Source organism: Phodopus roborovskii, unplaced genomic scaffold (genome assembly GCF_943737965.1).
Source record: "Phodopus roborovskii unplaced genomic scaffold, PHOROB, whole genome shotgun sequence".
Taxonomy (NCBI): domain Eukaryota; kingdom Metazoa; phylum Chordata; class Mammalia; order Rodentia; family Cricetidae; genus Phodopus; species Phodopus roborovskii.
The window spans coordinates 21,211,670-21,234,548 of record NW_026125059.1 but is presented as its reverse complement, the minus strand read 5'-3'; the positions used below and the strand labels follow the sequence as shown (position 1 = coordinate 21,234,548).

General features: G+C 40.0%; 1 protein-coding gene and 1 non-coding gene across 5 annotated transcripts in view; both read right to left on the bottom strand.

Moving 5' to 3' along the window:
* Positions 1-22,879, bottom strand: part of LOC127224677 (protein NDRG3) — a 61,718-nt gene that overhangs the window by 24,524 nt on the left and 14,315 nt on the right. For 2 of the 4 annotated variants that reach the window (XM_051187780.1, XM_051187798.1), the window contains exons 2-3: positions 18,386-18,487; positions 8,574-8,609 (exon numbers count right to left, since the gene is read on the bottom strand). In XM_051187780.1, the coding sequence (XP_051043737.1) occupies positions 8,574-8,609; positions 18,386-18,442 (93 nt within the window). In that variant the 5' untranslated portion in view covers positions 18,443-18,487. The remainder of the gene's footprint in view (positions 1-8,573; positions 8,610-18,385; positions 18,488-22,879) is intronic. The other 2 variants (XM_051187789.1, XM_051187805.1) reach the window with 1 other exon arrangement.
* On the bottom strand, positions 13,074-13,155 carry LOC127225467 (small Cajal body-specific RNA 18). Its single transcript, XR_007834786.1, has one exon. It is a non-coding gene; the product is annotated as a small Cajal body-specific RNA 18 (non-coding RNA).

Below are 22,879 nucleotides of genomic sequence, written 5' to 3'. Positions count from 1 at the left end.
AGAGGGAGAGAGGAATAAGCTTATTTGTTTGGCATCACAGTTCAAGAAAGGTCTCCCAAATGTGTCACTATGAACATCTAGTAGAATCTTCCTTCTACTTTAATAAGATCTTGCTGAAACAGTCCACTCAGGTCTCAGATAAGCCACTGAATGAGGCCCCAGAAAACACTCAATTACAATGTGACCTTATCACAGGACTCCCAATCCCTAGCCAATAGTCAGCAGTGGTATGTGTATGAGGGGATGGACATGATAAAAATGGAGCTGTAAATGATGGAGTTTAAAACCAAAAGAACACTTTAAAGTGGGAAGGGAGCAGAGCAGTACAACATAACACTTTGTCATCACAATGTGCATCAAATTCAGAGGCAAAACTGGACCCTTAACAAAATCTCAACCTTTCAAGGGAAAGTTCAGTCCCTACCCATAATATGCATTCAAATCATGTAACAACCAAAGCACTGAAGGGCCAAGACGCTTCACTCTTCTTTATCACCCTATTTTGATCTGTTGCTTTTTGTTGTCACTGTCTCGGAGTTTCTCTTCCTTTTGGAAGAATGTGAATATAAATGGTCTGAGAGCAAAGAAGGCACTAACCTCCACAGGGATTTGTGTATATCTCTCCATTGTAAACTAGGGGAAGAGGTGCAGAGACCCCGGCTGTGGGGCTGATTCAATGGTCAGGCCACTTCAGGGTGTGACCTGCCTCTGCCTTTCTGCTGTAATCAACCCTCATCTGTCTCACTGGCTCTTTCTCAAGTGACTTCCACATCACTGTTCTAGAATGTGACCCACAATGGCAGCCAGTGATCAAAGGGCGGAGCTCAAGATGGCTTCTCACAGGCTCAGGAGTCTGTCTCTGAGGTTATATACTTTATGAACACACTACACACCAGTGTTATGAAACAACCCAAGCTCATACATGTTGTTGATATCTCTATCTAATCCTGACTGCCTTGCCCTATCGAGCAAAGATTCATTTTAATCAGGGAGTCTGTTAACAATTTGAGATAGGGTGGTACCAGTATTGGACCAACTCTGGTCTCTTTCTCATGTCCTCGCCCTTTAGCTAAATGTGTTGCCACAGCTCTCTTATCCTTATTTCAGTTAAATTATGATTACTGCATGCCTGTTACAACTTCTTCCCTACTAAACACGTTAGCATAAAATTTTATTTCCAAAAAGCAGGTGTGATGTGTATGGAACTCAGGTCCTTACTAGGCAACTGTACTTCTTTTGAGCTATACTCCAAGTCCCAACACATAGGGCCTTTGGATATGATGTCCCACTCACTACCTTACTCCCATACAGAGGATAAGGTTCACTTGTGTAATTTCACTGCAAAATATCTGCCAATTTACTTAGCCTCTGTCCTATCACATTTCCCTGTTTAAAGTTCTATGGCACATTTCCCGACTCTGGCCTTAACTTACGCCCCTCTTGCCTCTCACGTCTTTCAGTCTAATTCACACATCAGGCATCTAGATTTTGCTTTGCAGCCACCTACAACTTCCAGCCTTCCCACAAGTCACATTTCTCATATGAAAATCTCTTTTGCAATATGTCAACTTAAAAAGTCTCTTCCTCCTTCAGAACCAGCTCCAGTATCTTCTTTCCATAACCTTAGCTGACAATGAGGAGAGAGAAAGGGCAAATAATCAACCCCATACAAAACTCTAGCCACATTGTGTTTCAAGAGTGTGCATGACACACATTCTCTACCAATGAGAATCCTGCCCTAGACTTTATCATGTTACAATAAAAATCTTTTCTTAGCACTGTTGCTCTGGGATGTAAGGTTTGAAAAAGCGGGTAGCTACAATACATGTGACGTCATATGACTTGCTGGAGAAATAAACACTCTACTTACAGAGCATATAGGCAGGTGGTGATTTGTGATTTTTGTTTATTTTTTACTTTTTTGTAAGATCCCCCTACTTCACCCCTGACTTGCCAACTTAATTCTTACTTGTTAACAAGACATTGGCCAAGTGACCTCATCTGCAGAAATTTAAAGCCATTTGAACACCTTTGAAATAGTGGTCACATACACTGATCTGCACTGTTAATAATAGTATCTGGTCCTCAAATGGGTCCTCGACAGAGCAACTGCAATTAAACAGGCAACATGAAATTATTATCAGCTTCTTCTATGGAAATGATATATCCTGCCAGACAAGAGCTTCTTACTATCCACTAATATGTACTAAGTGCTGGGGTTAGAGGCATGTATCACCAACTAGCCTGCTGAATTTCCTTAAGTTGTTACTGATTGTCATGAAAAAAGTCTTATTTTCCTTACAGCAACATGAAGAGAAGCCACAGCATTTGTTTAAGCTCTTGCTCTACAATTTCTAAGCAGTCATATGAGAAAGAAGAATCAAGAAATACCAAGTAGACAAGGGGACAGTGAGGAGGCTTGTCACTGTCATTACACAGGAAGTGCTTTTTCTCCCTTCTCATCACAGTTCTAACCACGGTGCCTTGAATCATCACTTCCTTCTCCATCTACATTATAACTTCTGTTTGCATCAGAGGACCCGGATAGCAATGATACCACTTGTGACAAGAATCAAGAGAAACAGTACACATTTCCTTAATTTTCACTGTTGAAAAAGTTTGATCAGTAAAAATACTGAGGAGAAAATTGCTGTTTAGATATAAGTTGTGAACTTGGTGATTTCCTGAGGTTTTTATCACAGATTCTTTAAAGATTTTTCTTAGGCAAAACCAAGACCCAAAGGAAACCCTGGTTATGGCTCAGTTTACCTTCTGACACAGCTGTTCTAGTGAAAAATCACCAATATCACAGGACTGTCTCTGCACTTAATGATTATGCTGGTCTGAGACTTGTTCTGTTCTCTTTCTTAACAATGTCCTTTGATATTGATAAAGCTGTCCTGGTTAGTTTTTTGACCAACCTGAGGATGGGAACTTCAATTCAGAAAATGGCTCCATCAGATTGCCTATAGACAAGCCTGTAGGGCATCTTCTCGATTAATAATTGATGTGGAAGGGCTCTGCCACTATGGCTCGTGCCTCCTCTGGGTAGGTGGTCATGGGTTGTATAAGAAAGCAGGTTAAGGAAGCCATGGGCAACGAGCCATTAAGCTGTACACCTACGTGGCCTCTGCTTCAGTTCCTGTCTCCAAATTCCTATCTTGACTTTCTACCTTGGCTTCTCCTGGTGATGGACAGAAGACTCAGGCAAGCTGGACTATCTTTGACTTCCCACTTCACAGTTCCTATGCCTTAGGTCTTTTTGTTTGTGTGCGCTGCAGACTGAGGATAGGGTCTTATACATGCTAGGCAAGCAATCTACCACTAAGCTATATCCCTAGTCAGTTTTTCTTTATAACACAGAGACTCCATATATCCAAAATTAGTGACAAACTTGTGACTTTAACAAATATCTGCCATCATTCTATTTCTATCAGATCTCAACTAAAGTTATATTTGACAATGCCAGAAGATAGTAAAACTTCACTCGAAGTATCAGGACTTTTTGGTAGGCTATTTTTCTATATACAAGATGAATTACTTTTGGCAGCACCAGAAGGAAAAAAAATCAAAATCACTTTATTTCATTCTACATTGGTGAAAATAAGGTTTAAGCTTTCTTATTATTCAGATACAATTTAAAAGAAAGTAAGTCATATGAAGGTTCCAAAGACAGGCAAACAATAACACAATAGTATAGGACTTCATAATAAAAAGAAAAGCAGGAATATAGCTTTTTGTTGTTGATTTTCAGGGCTGAGGATTAAACCCAGGGCCTCACATGTGTCACACAAGAGATCTACCACTGAGTTACAGTTGCAGCTACAATTTAAAATAAGTATAACAATAATAGTATTATTGATGATGATGTTCTGGGGATGGGAACATTGTACAGAGCACTTGTGGAGATTAAAGGACAACATTAAGGAGTCAATTCTCTCCTTTAAGGTTGCTGAGGCAGGGTTTCTCTTGATGTTTTTGCCATACTGTATACTCTAGGCTAGTAGACTGTGAGCTTCTAAGAGATTCTCCTATCTCTGCCTCCTGTGCCCAGTAGGAGTGATGGTATTATAAATATATACCATTGCATCTGGGCTTTCTTTCTAAATTTTATTATCTACATATTTATAATCTATGTATAAATACATTTATATTTATACATTTATGGGACTGGAGCAGGCATGCCATGGCATGCACATGAAAGTTAGAAGACAAGTTGTAAGAGTCTGGTCTCTCCTGCTATCCTATGGGTTCTGGGAGTTGAACTCAGGCTCTCAGCCTTGGCAATAAGCATCTTTATCTGCTAAACTATCTTTCTGGCTGCTTATGGCTTTTTAAAAAATGGGTTTTAGAGATTGAACTCTGGTTATATCAGGCAGTAAATGCCTTTATCCACTGAACCACCTAGTTGCTAGAGTATTATTGTGTATGTCTTGCATACATGTATATATGCACACCACAGAACACATTTGAAGGTCAGCTTTGTGGTCTTGGTCTCTCCCTGTACCTTATGCAGATTCCAGGGATTGAACTCAGGTTATCAGGCTTATATCACAAGTGGCTTTACACACTGGTTATTTTACTGGCACCTGCTAGACTATTTTTAAGCCTTAATATTTGTGATGGTTTCAAAGAAAATGTCCCCCAAAGGAAGTGGTACTATTAGAAGACGTGGCCTTACTAGAGAATGTGTGGCCTTCTTAGAGGAAGTGTCACTGTGAAGGTGCTCAAGCTACTTCCAGTGAGACAGGCTACTTACTATCGCAAGCAAGTCAAGATGTAGGACACTCAGCTACTTCTCCAGCACACTTTTTGCCTGCACACCACTATATCCCACCATGACAATAATGGACTAAACCTTGGCAAATGTAAGAATTAAATGTTATTTTATGAGTTGCCCTGGTCATGGTGCCTCTTCATAGCCATAGAAACCCTAACTAACACAAAAGTTGGTAACAAAGGTGGGTTATTATTGTGAAAGGCCTGACCAAACTTTTGTTTGGAGGAATTTGGACTAGGAGTTTGGGTTAGGAAAGCAGTAGAAAGCTTTAAAGTACTACCTAATGGGTCATATCAGTAGGAGCATGGAAGACAGTGATGCTAAGAGTGATTTGAACTGTTGGGGGCTGGCTCAAGAGGTTTCAGAAGAGAAGAATTTTAGTATGTTGCCTTGAAATCATTCTTGTATTTTGGTGAAGAATGTGGCTGCTTTTTGCCCTTGTCTGAAAAGTCTGTCTGAGGCTAAAAGTGAGAAGTTTTGGATTAATTCCATTGGCAGAGGAAATCTCAAAACAGCCTAATGCAGACTCCGTTGTGTGGTTCCGAGTGTTAACCCTAATGAAGATAAACAATGGAAAGGAGCAAGCTGAGCAAGGGAAAATATCTGAGGAGAAACAAAACACCAGAAAGTGGATGGAGACAAATCCTGTGTTCAAGGAGACAAACAGATTAAGAAATGGAGTAAAGGGCAAGATCCCACCCAGCTTCATTTCCAGCTTGTGAAAGGGAGCTTAGGTCTAGGTGTGGCGATGCACACCTTTAACCCCAGTGCTGGGAAGGCAGAAGCTGGTACTCTGAGTTTGAGGCCAGCCTGGTCTACAGATCCAGTTTCAGGACAGCCAAGTTTAAGTAGTGAAGGACAGAAAGCTGCTGAACACATAATTGTGTTCCAGCCCCAGCAAGCACCAGAACTTGGCAGCTTTGGCTACATGGTTCTGGCTTTAGAGTCAAGGATAGAAGAAAAACATTATGGAACTTTCCTCTGCAACTAAGGAAACCTGCTGAGGCCAGGCATGTGTAGAGGCCTAGAGAGGCCACTGAGTGAAGCTGTTCAGTTGAAGCCTGGATTCCCTTGGAGACGCCAGATGTTGAGGTGCCATGGGATACCTGCCAAGGAGAGCTGCTACAAGGGAGTGAAACCAATCTGAGAGAAGTGGGTTACAGTTAACAAAGCTGAAAGGAGTTGGAGATCTGAAGAGTTTTGACATCAGACATGGAGATGCAGAGTTTGGAGTTTGCCCAGCGGTTTTCAGTCTTGCTTTGGTCCAGTAATTCTTCACTATGCTCCCTTCCCGACGTTTTGGAATGGTGATGTATATCCTGTGTCATTATATATTGAAAGTATGTGACCTGATTTTTGATTTTGATTTTACAGGGGATTACAGTTAAGAGACCGCATGAATCTCAGTAGAGACTTTGAACTTTGGACTTTTAAGTAAGTTTGAAACTATTATAGACTATGGGGACTTACGAAGTTGTACTGAATGCATTTTTGCATTATAATATGACTTCAAGTTTTTAGGGGTCAGGGAGTGGAATGTGGTGGTTTAAAAGAAAACGGCCCCCAAAAGGAGTGGCACTATTAGGAGATGTAGCCTTACTGGAGAAGGTGTGGCCTTCTTGGAGAAAGTGTATTAATGTGGAGGTGGGCCTTGAGGTCTCATATATGCTCAAGCTACTTCCAGTGAAACAGGCCACTTCCTGTTGCCTGCAAATCAAGATGTAGGACACTCAGCTACTTCTCCAGCATCTTGTCAGCCATGCATGCCACAATGCTGCACCATGATGAAAATGTAAGCCACCCCAATTAAATGTTCTTCCCTTATAAGAGTTGCCTTGGTCATAGTGTCTCTTCACAGCAACAGATACCCTAACTAAGACAATATTAAACTTAATTTCATTTAAAACTATACTTGTACCTATATATGAAACAGTACTTGTACTTGCCTATAATGAGCAAAACCCTAGGTTCTATCCCCCAGCTCAGGGGTAAAGGGGTGCAAAACACACACACACACACACACACACACACAGAGAGAGAGAGAGAGAGAGAGAGAGAGAGAGAGAGAGAGAGAGAGAGACAGAGTAGAAAAAAATCAGATGCTTTAAATTTACTAACTTTTTGGTATCTCATGAAGGCAAGTCTTCCATGCTTTCAGACAGGAGCACACACATACTATTTTTGAAGTGCATTACACTGAGTCCCCTGTCTCTCTATCTCAATGATATCCTTCTAGGTAAATTATATCAAAAGCAATCAACTCCAACTGATTTAACCAGACCCCAAGCCTTAACTAAAGTCAAATTAAATTAAAAACAACTAAACTCAATCTTGACTGACCCTATTGTCATAAAGTATCAAAAGTTCTAAAGACTTTTTGAATCTGACTAAAAATGACTCCCGCGCACACTAAGCTGATTCTATCATACACACAAAGAACCAGCTAGAACTAGGAGTCAAGGACAGTGCTTCCAGCCTGCCCTTGCACAGCAAGCCTCATCTAACCTGCCAAATAACCTCAGCTTTAAGGACAGGTTGACTCCTTAAAACTTGTTAGTTCTGGATTTATCTAGGGAAAAATAAGTAAAGCAGGAGCCAGTTTTTCAGTCCCAATCACATGTCCTCACCTGGAAAATAGGAAGAAAAACCATCTTAAAATATTACTTTGTTTCTTTAAAACATATATTTTGAAGATGACATCTGTCTAAAAGATATTCTATCACAGGGGACCAATAATTACAATAGAACTTGTTAGCCAATGCAAAAGCTTTTTTTTTTTTTTTAAATTTCTCTACACAAGGATTGAATAGACGAGGTTTTCCTCTTGATGCCAATGCTATAAAGACTAGACTTAACATAAAGCACATATTGGAAATAACTCTTTGCTGATGGATATGCAGGATGGCTGAATTCTGGAAACATGGAGTACAGTTTGAAGTGCCATTCTTTCCTGCCAGTATCCTTTGATTCAACTTCATTTTGTTTCGATGGCACATATCCCAGAGTGAGAGAGTCAGGCTGTGTGGGCTTATAAGGTTCTCTATATATCCATGTGTTCCTTTCTTAGATGTCTTTCTGGGCTAGTTAACAGATAAAGTAAGTGAGTAGAGAATGGCTGGCTCATTTTACTGATTTTCAAATTGGCAATAGTAGATTATGAAGAACAGTACCATGAAGGATAATACTGAGTCAGGATAAACTTTGTATTTCTAAACATAAAGCCAAGAAAAATTTCATTTTTGTATTAATAATAATTTGTTTTTTGGTTTAGGAAACAATATTGCTATTAAGATGTTGCTTCTCCAAACAATCATCATCTATTTTATCTGTAGTCTGGTGACAACCTTCCATTTAACCACTGGTGACAAATGCGGTCTTTGACATCATTTGAGGAAAGGAGCTCTCAGTCACAAAGAGGCAGCTCAACCAAGTAACCTCTAGTCATTAGGAAGGTTTGTAGAAGGCACTTTTTGAATATGATAGCAAATCATTTTAAATAAACTTGATCCAATGACTAAAAGAACAATAGGAGTCATGATTACTATGATGAGCACACTTTTAGCTAGGTGTGATGGCTCATGCCTATAACCCAGAACTTAGGAGGCTGAAGCAGGGTGGCACTGTCATGAATTCAAGGCCAGCCTTGGCCACAGGCCCTGCTTCAACAAAACAAAACAAAACAAAACGCAAACAACAACAAAACAAGATCTACTTCTCTAAGACTACTGGCATAGGGAGGGAGGCACTGTAGGAACCCTGTACAGAGCCTCTTTGGTGCTTGTACAGTCCTTACCTGGCAGTCAAAGTCCTGGAAGTTTCGTGTGCCATTCTGTCAATGGAAGGCAGAAAACACAGTCAGTTTCCCCAAATGTGCAGCAAATTTAGCTCACAGTGAGATCAGTGAACGTGCAGACTCCTGCTTCTCACAAACTAAAATGATTCTCATGGAACAGCTTTGGAGAGAGGGTGGGTGTTTGATATGCTACTGCAGGCTACATTTTTAGAGGTGAGATTAACATGAAGAGAAAGCCTAGTTATCCAGCAAATCCTGCCATATCGTGCCTTCTGTGGAAAGAAAACAGTAAGGATGAACCAGAGCCTAAAGCTCATCCTCAGCACACATGGGAAGTACCTGGAAGGAAAAGACATTGGAGAGAGACCACAATGACAGTGATATGACAGAAAAAAGGTTCCAAGATCTAGAAATTAAAGACACATCTGGGAAGAAGACAAAGCCAAGAAATGGAGATTTCAAATCTAACTTTTGTTAGATTTCTTCTTAAAGAAAAGCAATGTTGGGGAAGATAGTTCATCAGTTAAGAGAGCACACTGCACCAAGCATGCCTTTAATCCTAGCACTCAAGAGGCAGGGGCAGGTGGATCTCTGAGTTCAAGACAAGTCTGGTCTACAGAGTGAGTTTCAGAACAGCCAGGGCTACACAAAGGAACCCTGTCTCAAAAAACCCAAAAGAATGCACATTTCTCTTGTAGAGCTCATAAGTTCAGTTCTGGCACCCATGTGGGGCAGCTCACAACTACCTAAAACTCCAACTCAAGGGAATCCAAATCCTCTGGTCTCAGCAGGCACCCCCACACATAGCCATACACACATGCATACAAATAAAAATAATAAGTCTTAATTAAAAAGAAAAGCAATGTTGGGGTTGGAGAGATGCCTCAGCAGTTAAGGACACTTGCTTTCATGCAGTGTATCCAGGTAAGGTGGCTCACAACCACCTATTCCAAGGCTCACAGCACAGTTCCAAGAGATCCAATGCTTTCTTCTGGCCTCTGGGGCATAGTGCATATATAGAAAAGCTCACACATGTAGACATAAATAAAAATCAATGAAATTTTCTAAAAAGCAATGTTACTGAAGGAAAGAAAAAGGAAAATGTTCTTAATAGGCTGGCATATTAATTATATCCTACAAAACTGCTGATAAAAAAAGGGAAAAAAATCAATGAATCATTTAAAAAGTAAAGCATATTTAAAAGCTCCAAATGAAATTCACCAAGACAGTAATGTTTGAGGGAATCAATGGAATGATTCAGAGGCACGTTTGCAGTATTTAAGCTGCCAAAGTTGAAAGAGTACAACATAAAAGAACAGAAAGGGTAATGGGTAATATATTTGGGAAAAAGAGAAAAAACACTTCTGACTTGATTTTTCATAAAGTATAAGCCCTTCCCTGAAAAACTCTTATTATTTAAACTGTTATATAATGGTACATGCATTCATCTCCCCAACAGCTTCCAGAAGGCGTGGAGCTGCAAATAAAGAGCCCGTCTCAACACTGCCTTTCTAAATATCCAGCTGCTCAAGAATCCCTTCTTAGAAACAGTTCTTTGCTGAGCCAGAGGTGTAGCTCAGCACTAGAATACTGGCCTTAGTATGTTCAAGGCTCTGGATTTGATTCCCAACATTAAAAAAGGCAGGATTGCTTAGAATTCAAGGCCAGTTTGGGCTACACTGTGAGATCCAACCCAGACTGTTTAGATTATAAGGCCTTGTCTCATTAAAAAAAAAAAAAAATCAGAAGGAAAATACCTAACATTAACCACCATTTATCTCTGCACAGAGATTATGGGTGATTGTAACTTCCTTAATGCTTTTCTACCATAAGCATGTGTCTCCCTTTTGTAATTTACCAAACAAAAAGGATTTGTACAAAAAAGCATAGGTTTAAAGACGGGTTATATTAGGGCTTCAGTCTTATGTAATCCTGGCTAGCCTGGGCCTCACTATGTAACCCAGTCTAAACTTGAACTCTTGTCAACCTTCTTAATTCTGTCTCTCAAGTGCTAGGATTTCAGAGGTATGCTACTATGCCCAGTTTTTCTTTTTTTCTTTCTTTCCTTTTCTTCTTTTTGTTTTTTGAGACAGGGTTTCTCTGTGGCTTTGGAGACTGGCCTGGAACAAGTTCTTGTAGAACAGGCTGATCTTGAACTCACAGAGATCGGCCTGCCTGTCTCCCAAGTGCTAGGATTAAAGGCAAGGGCTTCAGTTTTACAGTGTTCCTAGAGGTTCCTTTAGGGATTATTTAGAAAGACTAAAAAGAAAAATTAATCTGACAGGGATCTTTGGGAGCAGCTGTCATTGGGTGTTATGACTTCAGCTTCCTTGTGATCATGTGATGGCAACCAGAAGGTGTTTTGTGAGGCACAAGCCTCTGAGACATGTACAAGAGAAATGCCAAAAGTAGAAACAGGCAATTCCTTCCAGAAATGCCAGCTACCTTGTTTGCTGAGGGGTTAGCAGAAATACAACTAGACTCCCAGGAAAAAAGGGAGCAAATAATATCTTTTTCATTTATTTATTTGTGTGTGTGTGTATGTGTGTGTAAGAGAGACAGACAGACAGAGATGCAAAGCCATCATTATGCAGTGCTCTGAACGTCATATGTGACTCAGTATAAAGGTGTTTGCATGACATATCAAAGCTCTGTGTTCTAACTTCAGCACTACAAAAAATAAACAACAAGCAAACAAGAAAAACATAATTCAAAGCAAGTAATTCCCCAAACTGAGTTATAAAAAAGCAACTAAGAACTGGTCAAAGAAAGAAGAGTATGTAACACAAATAAATAAGAGGAAGGGAGAAACAGCAATCACTAAAGAGAAGATGGATGTATTCTCCCAATACCATGTCACATCAAGAAATATAAAAAGGGGGACTGCAGAGCTGACTCAGAGGTTGAGAGCACTGGCTGCTCTTCCAGAGGTCCTAAGTTTGGTTCCCAGCATATACTTGGTGGCTCACATCTGTAACACTAGTTCCTGGAAACCTGACACCCTTTCTGACCTCTGCAGGTACCAGGCAGATACACACACACAGACACACTGACACACACACACACACAAACACACACACACACAAACACACACTCAGGCAAAACAAGTATAAGAAGTTTTGAGAGCAGAAGACAATGGCCACAGTGTAAAGAAAGATGAGCTATAAGACCTCGAAAGCAACACCCAAAAGGGACCCAGGGAATCCATCTATCCTGTGAGCTTGCAGCGAGGCGGGGGGGCTATGTCTGACTCACCACCTATTCTTGGTCCTGACACTCAGCAAGTGCAAAACTGTCATCTTGAAGAGGTTATGAATACCTCAAAAAGACACAGAATTTGAGGCAGACACGAATACCAAAGAGGGAAGGAACTATAGCGGGGATAATAAGTTTTTTGTTACAACAATAAAAGTTTTAGAAATAAATTGATCTCAAAAACAAAAGGACAAGAAAAGTGACTACCAAGTGTAATCCAATGTTATATGAGTCACTGAGGCAGGACAATTACAAATTTTAGGCTAGTCTAGGCAACTTAGCAAGATTCTCAAGATAAAAAATTTCTAAAGGGGAGCATGGCTGGAGATGTAGTATGGCCATGTGATACAAAAAATTTTAAGTTGCATCCTTAGGGTTAAAAAGCAAGACAACAAAGAACCTTCTAGAGAGAAGAAAACATGGCATCTCTCTAAGAAAAACGAAATTCCTTCCCAACAGAAAGAAAAATGACAATGGGGACGTGAACAAGTAGACAGGTTCAAATTAGTTAAAGAAAATACTCCATTGTCTTTAATTGAGTAAGACAAACAACTAACATAAGTTAGTAATCAGGCTATTTCAAAGCTTTGAGATAGAATCTTGGTATATAGCTTAGGCTGACCTAATTTACAATTCTTCTGCTTCAGCCTCCTTGGCAAACCATTTTCTGAGGAGAAATATGTTCAAGCTGATAATCCAAGATAAGAATGAAAATTCCAGATGCATCTACATCAATCATTATTTCCAAAAATAATAATACTTCCTAAATAATCCACAGAGTGCAGATGCTACAAGACTGTCATCTGCTGGAAAAATACAATTTCAACTTTGAAACAGACATTTACATATACACTATTAGGATAGCGTTATAGGTCATAGACTCCTGCACTAAAAATTCCTTGGGTACTCTGATAGGTTGTGGCTATGGTTTGGGCTCTTCTCACAATCTCCTGTTTCTTGACATTGGTTGACAGTCACCCAGTCTGTTGTGATGGCATTAATACCTGATTGGGAACCCACTCCTGCCTTGGTCTCATTTAGGTCATTTCTGATAACAGGTGTGACAATTGCCTGAGCACACTAAGATATACCCATTCTCTAGGTCATACCAGAAATAGCACCTCAGAATACTTTCTGATGAAAATGTCAACAAATGTGATTTGAACTGCAGACTTTGGGTGGGGCAGTGCTAGAGACTGAACCCAGGGCCTTATACATACAGATGTGTGATCTACCATCAAGCTATCCCCATAGTCTTTTTTTCAGAATACACTATCTCTTGGTTCCTAGAATTCAGACTACACAGTGATCAAGTTCTCACTGGCCAGGGCCAACAGTTACGGTAGCAGAGGCATCCCTAAACCCTTCTCTAATTAACTCCATGCTATCTCTTATCATTTCCCTGAGACAGATTCTATAACCTCATTTTTTTCCTGGAATTTTTTTTTCATAATCTCAGATTCTAAGCAAGCAACATTACCCATAATGAGGCTTGATCATAGTAAATCAACACTGCAGGCTCATCTGGAAATGCTAGGGAACTCAGGCACTGCCTGCCCTATTACACTCACTGCACCTTCCTTTCCAGCCCCTTCCTGATAGTCTAGCTATCCAGCCTTTCACCAGTAACCCACCAAGTAGGCCATACCCTCTGAACACCTTTATTACATTTTTAAAAGGTTATTTTATTTTTGTATGTATGTGTATTATTGGAGGAGGAGGAACTGCTGCCTGCATGTGGAGGTCAGAGGACAAAGGGCAGTTGGTTCTCTCCTACCTTTACATAGGTTTTCAGGGATCAACTCAGGCTCATATAACATGTTAAGGCTGAGCCATCTAATCTCCTTCTATCCCGTGCCCCACTCCACACAGGCCTTTTAAAAAGTAGCCCTGATACAAACTCTTCTCCCAGAGCTTACAAATATGTTGCTCTCAGGGGTTGCAAAGATGGCTCAGCAGTTAAGAGTGCTTGCTGCTCTTCCAGAGGTCCTGGGTTTAACTCTTAACACCCATATGGCAGCTCACAAGCATCTGTAACTACCATTCCAGGGGATCCAATGCCATCTTTTGGCCTCTGTGGGCATCAGGCACACAAGTAATGCATAGATACATATGCAGACAAAACAATTATATCGATAAAAAATAATTTTTTAAAAGTTGATGCCAGAGTTCTCCCTCTTACAATTCTTACACCCTTCCCCTTCCCTTTGCTTATACACCTAGTCATTAGTAGAACCTTAAACTACAGTATGAGTTACTTCATAATTTATTGTAATAACCAAAACAAAGCAAATAGCTTGTTTCCATTCATCCCCTTGGGTACTGATTCCTCTTCCCAATATATCTTCAACTGTTCAGAAGACAACTGTGGCTTCCTATTTGTCTTTTGTTTTCTTGTTTTTGCTTTCATACTTGGCTTTTGGATTTTTCTAGGCTCTGTAGTATCTAAAGCAAGTAGGCAGACTAGACTCAGCGAGAACAAAGCATGGTCAACTCTCCTGCTTAGTATGAGATCTGTTGGGTATGGTGGTTGAAAAACTAACAAGCAACAGCAGCAGATGGCAGAAAGAACACCAGACTTCAAGGTCTTTAACTCTGATCAAGGTCAAAGTTAAAAGTTAAGGGTTTTATACTGGGTTCTAATACTTTAATAGACACTGGCTTCGGACAAGGTATGTACCTCGTCTATAAAACAGGTGATTATTTAGCAAGAGTCTAGGAAAATAATACTTGTTTTGTTTTTATAAGATAAGGTCTCTCTACATAGCCCTGGCTGTCCTGGAACTCAGTATGTAGGCCAGGCTGGTCTTTAACTCACAGAGATCCACCTGCCTCTGCCTCCCAAGTGCTGGAATTAACGGTGTGTGTCACCATGTCTGGCTGGAGAATACAGTATTTGTAAAAATACTCTGAAAATGACTAAACATTTTTTTGAGACATTGTTGTAGACAGAAGTAATAGAAGTTGGTTAATAATTAAGAGAAAGCTAGCCAATAAGAAGCCTGAGCCATCAGCCAAATAGTTTATAATTAATATAATTCTCTGTGTGTTTATTTGGGACTAAACACTGTGAGATCAGGCAGAACAGAAACTGTCGTCTATAGCCCTGGCTAGCCTGGACCTCACAACGTAACCCAGTCTAACCTTGGACTCGCTTGTCAACCTTCTTGACTCTGTCTCCCAAGTGCTAGGATTTCAGAGGTATGCTACTATGCCTGGTTTTTCTTTTCCTTTTCTTCTTTTTTTTTTTCCCCTGAGACAGGGTTTCTCTGTGGCTTTGGAGTCTATCTGGGAACTAGCTCTGTAGACCAGGGTGGCCTTGAACTCACAGAGATCTGCCTGCTTCTGCCTCCCGAGTGCTGGTATTAAAGGTGTGTATCACCAAAGCCCGGCTTGTTTTTTTTTTTTTTTTTTTTTTTAAGACAGGAAGGATCTTACTATGTATTCTAGGACTTGGTGTTCTCTTATCTCAGCTTTCTAAGCACTGGTATTATAGTTTGTACCACCATGCTTATAATACTATTTGAGAAAAAACAAAACCAAAACACTCATATGGCTATACATTCTGTACTGGTGGTTAATACTTTTTATCACTGGAGCCAAAATAAACATGGCAAAGCCACCCACTTCTTGACAATTCTGAGCTACAGACAAAATTACAGGCATACTAAAATAAAATGGGAAGAATACCAAGGAGTGATGAGACAAGTTAACAGAAGTGTCTCTTAAAATATATGGAAAATGCTTCCTTATGGTCACCAAGGACACACTTCTCTGCAGTAGGGTTGGTCCACATTCTCTTTAGCGTTAACTCCCTGAAGCCTGAGAGAGTTTGGCAATGTCTTAGGCAAAGAGCAAATTATGAAGGAAAAAATGTGGTAAAATAATATACATCTCTAGGTTGCTCCTTAAAGAGACAAGAGAAATTACCCTGGCAAAGTCTACATAGTCACAAGAGTGGGGGAAACATCTCAGAACAGGAATGATTTGGGTTTCAGTCCCAGCTCTACCACTTACTGACTGGGCAAGCCAGCCTGTCAATCAGAGTATTTTTATCTGCTAAGAGAAGATTATTACTACTTCAAAGAGATAATCTGAGTGCTAAGAGAGAATGTATGTAAAGCATCTGGCACATAAACATACTTAATGAATAAATAATAGCTGGACAGCCCATACCCCACAAAAAGTGAAGAAAGGGAATAAGGGAGGAAAGAGGGAGAGAGGGAAAGAAGCAAAAGCAGCAACAAAATTGTCTTAAATCATCTTCCCATTCGAACCCAGGGGCTTTTCTCTTAACGCCAATGATTGTCAACCAGGGACTCTGCACCCCAGAAGATATTTAGCAACATCTGGAGACTTTTTACTTGATGCCTCTAGGACTAGTAGCTTCTAGTGGACACAAGCCAAAGTTGTTGCTAAACATTCTGCAACACAGAATAGTGTCCCAAAAAAAAAGTGCCAATATGAAGAAATCCTACAAGCATTATTTTGAACTCAATCTATAGAGCTACTTCCTTTCTTAGGTTTAAGCACAGCATTGGTGGTTCAGTGATAGAATTCTTGCCTGCCTTTCTTAGCTTTACTCAGTAATATGGAAATACCCTTATCTGTGATCTCTACCTCACCAACCTATTTAGAGCATGAATGAAATGGTGCAGATGGATGAGAGGCATTTTCCTCATCATTTTCTTTTACAACATACACAAAAGTACCAACTTACTGAGCTTGGGAGCTTTCAAATACCAGGAAATCCCTGTGTTCAATGAAGATAGAATTCTTTGGGAATGCCACTGTTCAAAGGGAACTCTTGTCTTCTCAGTCTGAACATGGAACTTTCATGAACAGTAAATGGGCAGGAACATGTCTCAGGGAGAGGAAAAAGCAAGATGGAATGTGGGAAGTAGATGGGAACAGAACAAGCATATCAAAGAGGAACTGACAGATGTTAGGGAGAAAGACTTTGCTTGGTGTCAGTCTACTTGGGTCACAACAAAACAACACAGATAGGAAGACTACAACAGCAGAAAATTAGTTCCTCACAATTCTGGAAGTTGCCAAGTTTAAGCCTGAGGTTGTAGCTCAGTTAAGTTTCTTATGAGGGCTCCTCCTGCTTCACAGATAAAATGCCTTCTCGCTCTGCCCTCATATGGTAACAGGAAGGGGTAACCAACCCTTACCTGATTCTGATGGTTAGCAAGACTGAGGGCAGGTTATGTAATTACTGAAGCTAAACAGTCTGCTTTCTCCTGCCTTGAGAATATTCATTTCTGTGGCCAGACATGAGTTTGGCCACAGTATATTTTAGTTCCTTCCTCCTCTTCATGACACATTAATTTAGGTAGAAACCCCCATATAGATAGAAAAATGGTATGTAATGGACAGAGATTTCTGGAAACATTGTGGGGGCAGGCAGCAGAAGTCAAGAGGGTGTTGAAAAAGTAGACTGCCAAAGCAGGGAACATAAAGTCTAGTGAAGGTCAAAGGAAGGAGTGACAGAGAGAAGAAATAACAGGGTGAGTATGGGGCTGGCGGGTTACAATATAACTTAGTAAAAATGTAAGTTAGCAGAGCTAGATGTTATGAAGTACCTTGCTCTGGACAGAAAAAGATACTTAGCATCAACATCTTTTTGTGCTCTCACCCTTTCCCACCACACTCTCTTAATTCTTTCCTCGAAAGATGTTATGGACTCACACCAAGCTATAAGGCTTGGACACAAGGCTAGGACAATAAACCAAAAGCATAGTGTAGGAAAGAGTTTCTGATGTGTAAACTGAACATGGAGATCTGCTTGTCTTAATGTTTGGTATCTTACATTTGCTGAGTCCTAGTGGTGGTCAACTATGCCATGCATCATGAAATTCTCTAATGCTAAGACCAAAAAAAAAAAAAAAAAAAAAAAAAAAAGAGTATACTCTGCCAGGCATGGCAGTGTACACCTTTAATCCCAGCACTAAGAAGGCAGAGGCAAGGTAGATCTCTGAGTTCCAGGCCAGACCTGTCTACAGAGTGAGTTCCATGAGAGCCAGGGCTACACAGATGAATCCTATATAAAAACAAACAAACAAAAACAAAACAACAACAACAAAAAACCCAATACTCCTGCCACCAAAAATTAAGGTATACTACTGACATCTATTCCTGATGAAAATGGTAATGTTGACCAAAAGGTAACATTGTAAACTAAGTAAACTTTTGAGCACCATAGCCTGTATCTACCACTAGTATACATGTTAAAATCTCCTTATAGAAACTAAAAGTCAAAGCATTTGAATGCTAAATCAAATGTCACCTTCACACTTCCTATTTAAATTGGCCATATTTTCCCCCTTTCAGATCTCTATAAAATAGGAAATCTTCAAAAAACTGATGGAATATTTCCATCGAAAAGGCAAGGGAGACATCAAAGAGTAGATTAAGAAATAAGTTTTTACAAATATTACACCATTAAAAATCAAGCTAAATGTTTTACTTCATATTCTGATGATATAAGAAATTAGTTAATAGCAGAAGAAAATCCTCTGTATATATCTTAGCTAAAGCAAAACAGTCTTTACCTTATCATTTAGAAGTGGTTTGATCTCTGTGAGTTGAACATCCTGAAGTTCATCCATGAGGATGGCTCAGTGTAGGTAAGTCTCAGGAATAAACCAGTAACTCTAAAACAGAAGAGAAGACAGATGCTCAAGTTGGTGTTGGAAACATAATGTCATCCTTTAGATGCTGGAATTTGCTCTATGTATATCATGTACATGCAGCAGACACATGGTGGAGGTAGACAGACTCTCAAATGGTCTGTGTTATTCTTCCCCTATGGTAGTCATACCTTGCAACAGCTTCCCATCTCCCCTCCCACACCCAGAGTGTGGGTAAAATCTGTATCTTGCTTTTGACTAAAAAAATGAGGGAAATGTAATAGAATGTACATGAATACTTTCAGGGATTACATTACAAAATATCTTAACATCTGTCTTGCTGAAAGATGCTCTGCTCTGCCCTGTTATCTTTGTTGAGCCAGCTGGCAGCTGGCATGCTGTAAGATGACCATGTGGCAGGGAACTAAAGGCAGCTTCCCTTAAGCCAGCAAGGAGGCCAAAAAAAAAAAAAAAAAGATACAAAGAAACTGAGACCCTAGACTCAGTGTCTCTACAAGAAACTGAATACTGCCAACAGCTACATGATTCTGGAAACAGATTCTTGCCCAATGGAGACTCAGCTGATAGGTAAATCAGTCACCTTATTTGCAGCCTTACAAAGGACCCATGAAGCCTTGAGATAACAAAGGTGTGTTGCTTTAGTTTACTAAGTCTGTGGTAGTATTTTAATGAAGAAACAACAAATAAAATACAATAGCCTTTGCACTCATGCAGTATATATCTTGGCTCCTAAAGATGGGCAAGGGAATGATATTTTCAAACTATGCTCTGGAAGCAACAATGTGGAGAGTGGGTTAAGGAAGGTAACAACTCAAAATTAATGATGTAGAATAGGACCATGAATTAATAATAAGAATGGCAATGAAGAGAAAATGAATAAAGGACTTTTGTTTTGTTTTTTGAGAGAAGGTTTTCTCCGTGTAGCTTTGGAGCCTATCCTGGAACTCGCTCTGTAGATCAGGCTGGCCTCTAACTCATAGAGATCCACCTCCTAGTGCTGCCTCCTAGTGCTGGGAATAAACAACTCTTTACTGAGGAATCTCAGCATGAATAGGAGGATGGTAGCTGACCTCTGAGATGGTCATCTATGAGTCCCATTACCCCTGATTCTTGATATTTATGCTCACTTATAATCTCCTACCCAAATAAATCAGAAATGACCTACATTACTAGTAGAACATAAGAGAAGTATAAAATGTAATTTTTTTAAGAGTTCCATTACATGGGCATTATAGTCTCTGTGTGTTGAGTTTCTATTGCCAAGGGAGAAAACTAGTATATTGTGAGGGCATACAGACTTCTGGAGGTCCATGTGGAGGAGAGTAACACGCTAGTCCCAACCTGCTAGCCATGTGAGTGATCTTGCAAAAGAATCCTAAAGCCCCAGTCAAGAGTTTAGATGCCTAAGCCATAGAAACACCTGACAGCAACCACATGAGACATTTGCCAGAACCTCTTGCCAAGCCTGTTTCTGTGTTCCTGACTCACAGAAACTATAAAAAACTAAAAAATAATTTTGTTTTGGAATGATGTTATAGAACAATAGGTAACCAGTAAAGAGGGAATGAACTGTGGAGTTCAAAGAAAGGAAGCTGGCTAGAGGGATGTAAGATTGACAATCAGAAAGCTTTCCTTCACCCCACCATACAGCCATGGATAGACTGTGAACACTGGATACTGCAGGAACATGATTCTCACCCTGACCTCAAAGCTCCAGATTTTCTCCTTTCTGTCTTGTCCCTGGACCAATCAAGTCAGGAAAAATTCTAATTCAATAAGTTTAGGATGTAACCACTCAATACCACTTATTGGAGATCTACTGTGCAAAACACTAGGAAAGATCAAAAGAGAACAAAAGAGCAGAGATGACAATGGTCTATAAAATGATAAAGAGAAAGAGCTCCAAGTGGAAACAATTGCTTCTAATTGGTAAGAATTAAGAAGGCCTCAAAAGAGATTGTGTCCTACAGATGCTGGACCCATGATGGAATTAGATCTGATTAGACCCACTGTGAACTGAAATTAGTCAAAATGATTGAATACAGTTTTCCTACTAAACACCATGCAGTACATCACAATGTATCTGCCGTTGTTTCCCATGTTCACACACCTGGGGCTGAGGTTTGTTGCCTCTGTCCAGCATGACAAAGGGCATTGTTCCACATATCACTAGCCCAAGAAACAGATAGAAACTCAAAGCTCAGAAGGCATAGCTACTTTTCTAGCACACATCTGGCCCTGGGTTCAGTCTCTAGCTCTGAAAAAAATAATTGCTTGAGATTTACTCAATTTGTGTTTATTAATCATACGATCCACTGTGGCTGTTTTTCATTTGGACTTTATATGATCATTCAAACCAAATGAAAACAATAGAATAATTAAAAGATACTTTACTTACAGTTCTTTTATCTAAAGATAAAAATTTTACCATTACTAGCAAGATAGAGACAAGAGGATCCAAAGTTTGTTGCCATCTGGGCTCCACAGGAAGAACCTGTCTCAAATTAAACACCTATTTGAGTTTGTTCCCATGATGTTCTCTTTTTCCCATGTAAAATGGTGATTTCCTGATATTGTGTTTTCCATATCACCTGCTTTATTTCCTAGTTCATTTCACTCATGAGCAGCACAAACTTCATTGTGGGTGGGTAGGCCTGTCAGGGAACCGCAGGTCCAAAATCAAGACATCTGCTTACTGTTCCCCTGCTTTCTAAGACAGGGTTTCATAAAGCCCAGGCTAGTTCCAAACGTGATGTATTTGAGAATGTCCTTGAACTACTCATCCTCCTACTTCTAAGTGGTGGGATTGCAAACAAGTATCACCATGCCTGGGCATCTCCTTGCTTCTACTGTAAGAGAAAATGAGATGTCTGTGCTAGTATACACTTAGATGCAAACTAAAGAAGACTGTTGCCCTAGCTGGGAAGACTAAGGAAGGAACGCTGGAGCTGCTCCAGGGTTATTTAGAAATTGGCAAGAAGACAGGAGCATTTACCTTCCACATACGAAGGGACCTGGTGCATCCTTTTTTCTTAGTTCCTGCCATCTTTGCCAGTGAGCAGTTTTATAATATCTATAAGAAAAGTAAGATCACATGGTGGAAATCTCCATCTCCAGATCCCTCAGCTGCACAGACTGGCTCCCTCCTGGAGATCTGTGGCCCGCAGTTCCGGCATCTGCTGCCAGGTCCCATCCTGGCACAAAAAAGGTACTGATATTTTCAAAGGGCTGGTAAAAATTTCATAAGCTACAGTAGACAACAAATGTTTGCCCTCTTTCATAGTCTTGAGAGGAAGTAGGAAGAGTGATAAAACCCAGGCACCCTTCAAATGAAGGAAAAGGAAAGGGGCAAAAGTAGGTACCAACTCCATGCCAAGAGTTCTTTAAGCAGCTTATGTTTAACTCTCACATCAATCTTCCCAGGAAGATACCTTCATTAACTTTATAAATGAGAAACTTAGGCCTGGACAAGTTTTCTGACATTCTACGTGTAAGAGATAAGGAAATGACTTTTTTTTTTTTCTTTCTCCACTATATAATAGTGTCTATATCAAGTTCCACCAGCTGGTTATGGGAACTTGGATTAGTTCCTTCCTCTTCACCCACATGGTGGCACCCCTTGAGGTAAAGTCAATGGAAGCCTAAAGCAATCCTATACATACCAACAATGACTCAGACCCCTTGGAAATGGAGGTTTGAGTCATCATGCCAGGATAAGAACTCACTCTTTCAGCAGCTAATTAAGGGCAAGGAGAATATGAAATAAGAAGAGGGAATTAAATTCCAGCTATTTCTTGGTAGCCAGTTTTAGAAACAAGGGCTACTTCTCATTTGTCAAAATAGTGTGCTTCAACCTTTAATGTACACTCTCCTGGGGCTTTTGTCAGTTTTGAGGGATCACAGTCTAGCATGTGCTCAATCACAGAAGACTGGAGATCACCTGAGATGAGAGGGAGGACTGAAGGATCGATCCCTGACAACATCTCTACTAGAGATAGTAAAATGGAGCAGAGACTCTAACACTTTCATCCTGCCATCTACTAAAAAGAATATACTCAATATTCTTTATATAATAAACTATATGGATTTAAAAAGACTCAACAGGCCAGATTGACAAGAAGGAGAATACACCAGGAAGAACGGTTTGTAGGAACCCAGCTGAAAGGTAACAGTCTGTCCAGCAGCTGCAATTACAAGTGTACAGAGTAAAGGAGGGACTGACTAGGAACACTCAGGGTTAGAGCACCAGCCTGGCATATGCAGGGTCCAAGTCTCTACAAAATAAGCATAAAATAAAATAAAATAAAATAAAGGGAAATTAAAGCTGATTAAAAATAGCACAAGGTTAGGGAAAAGACAGGTTTGTATCAAAGTTTCTGGTTAAGGAGAGAGAAT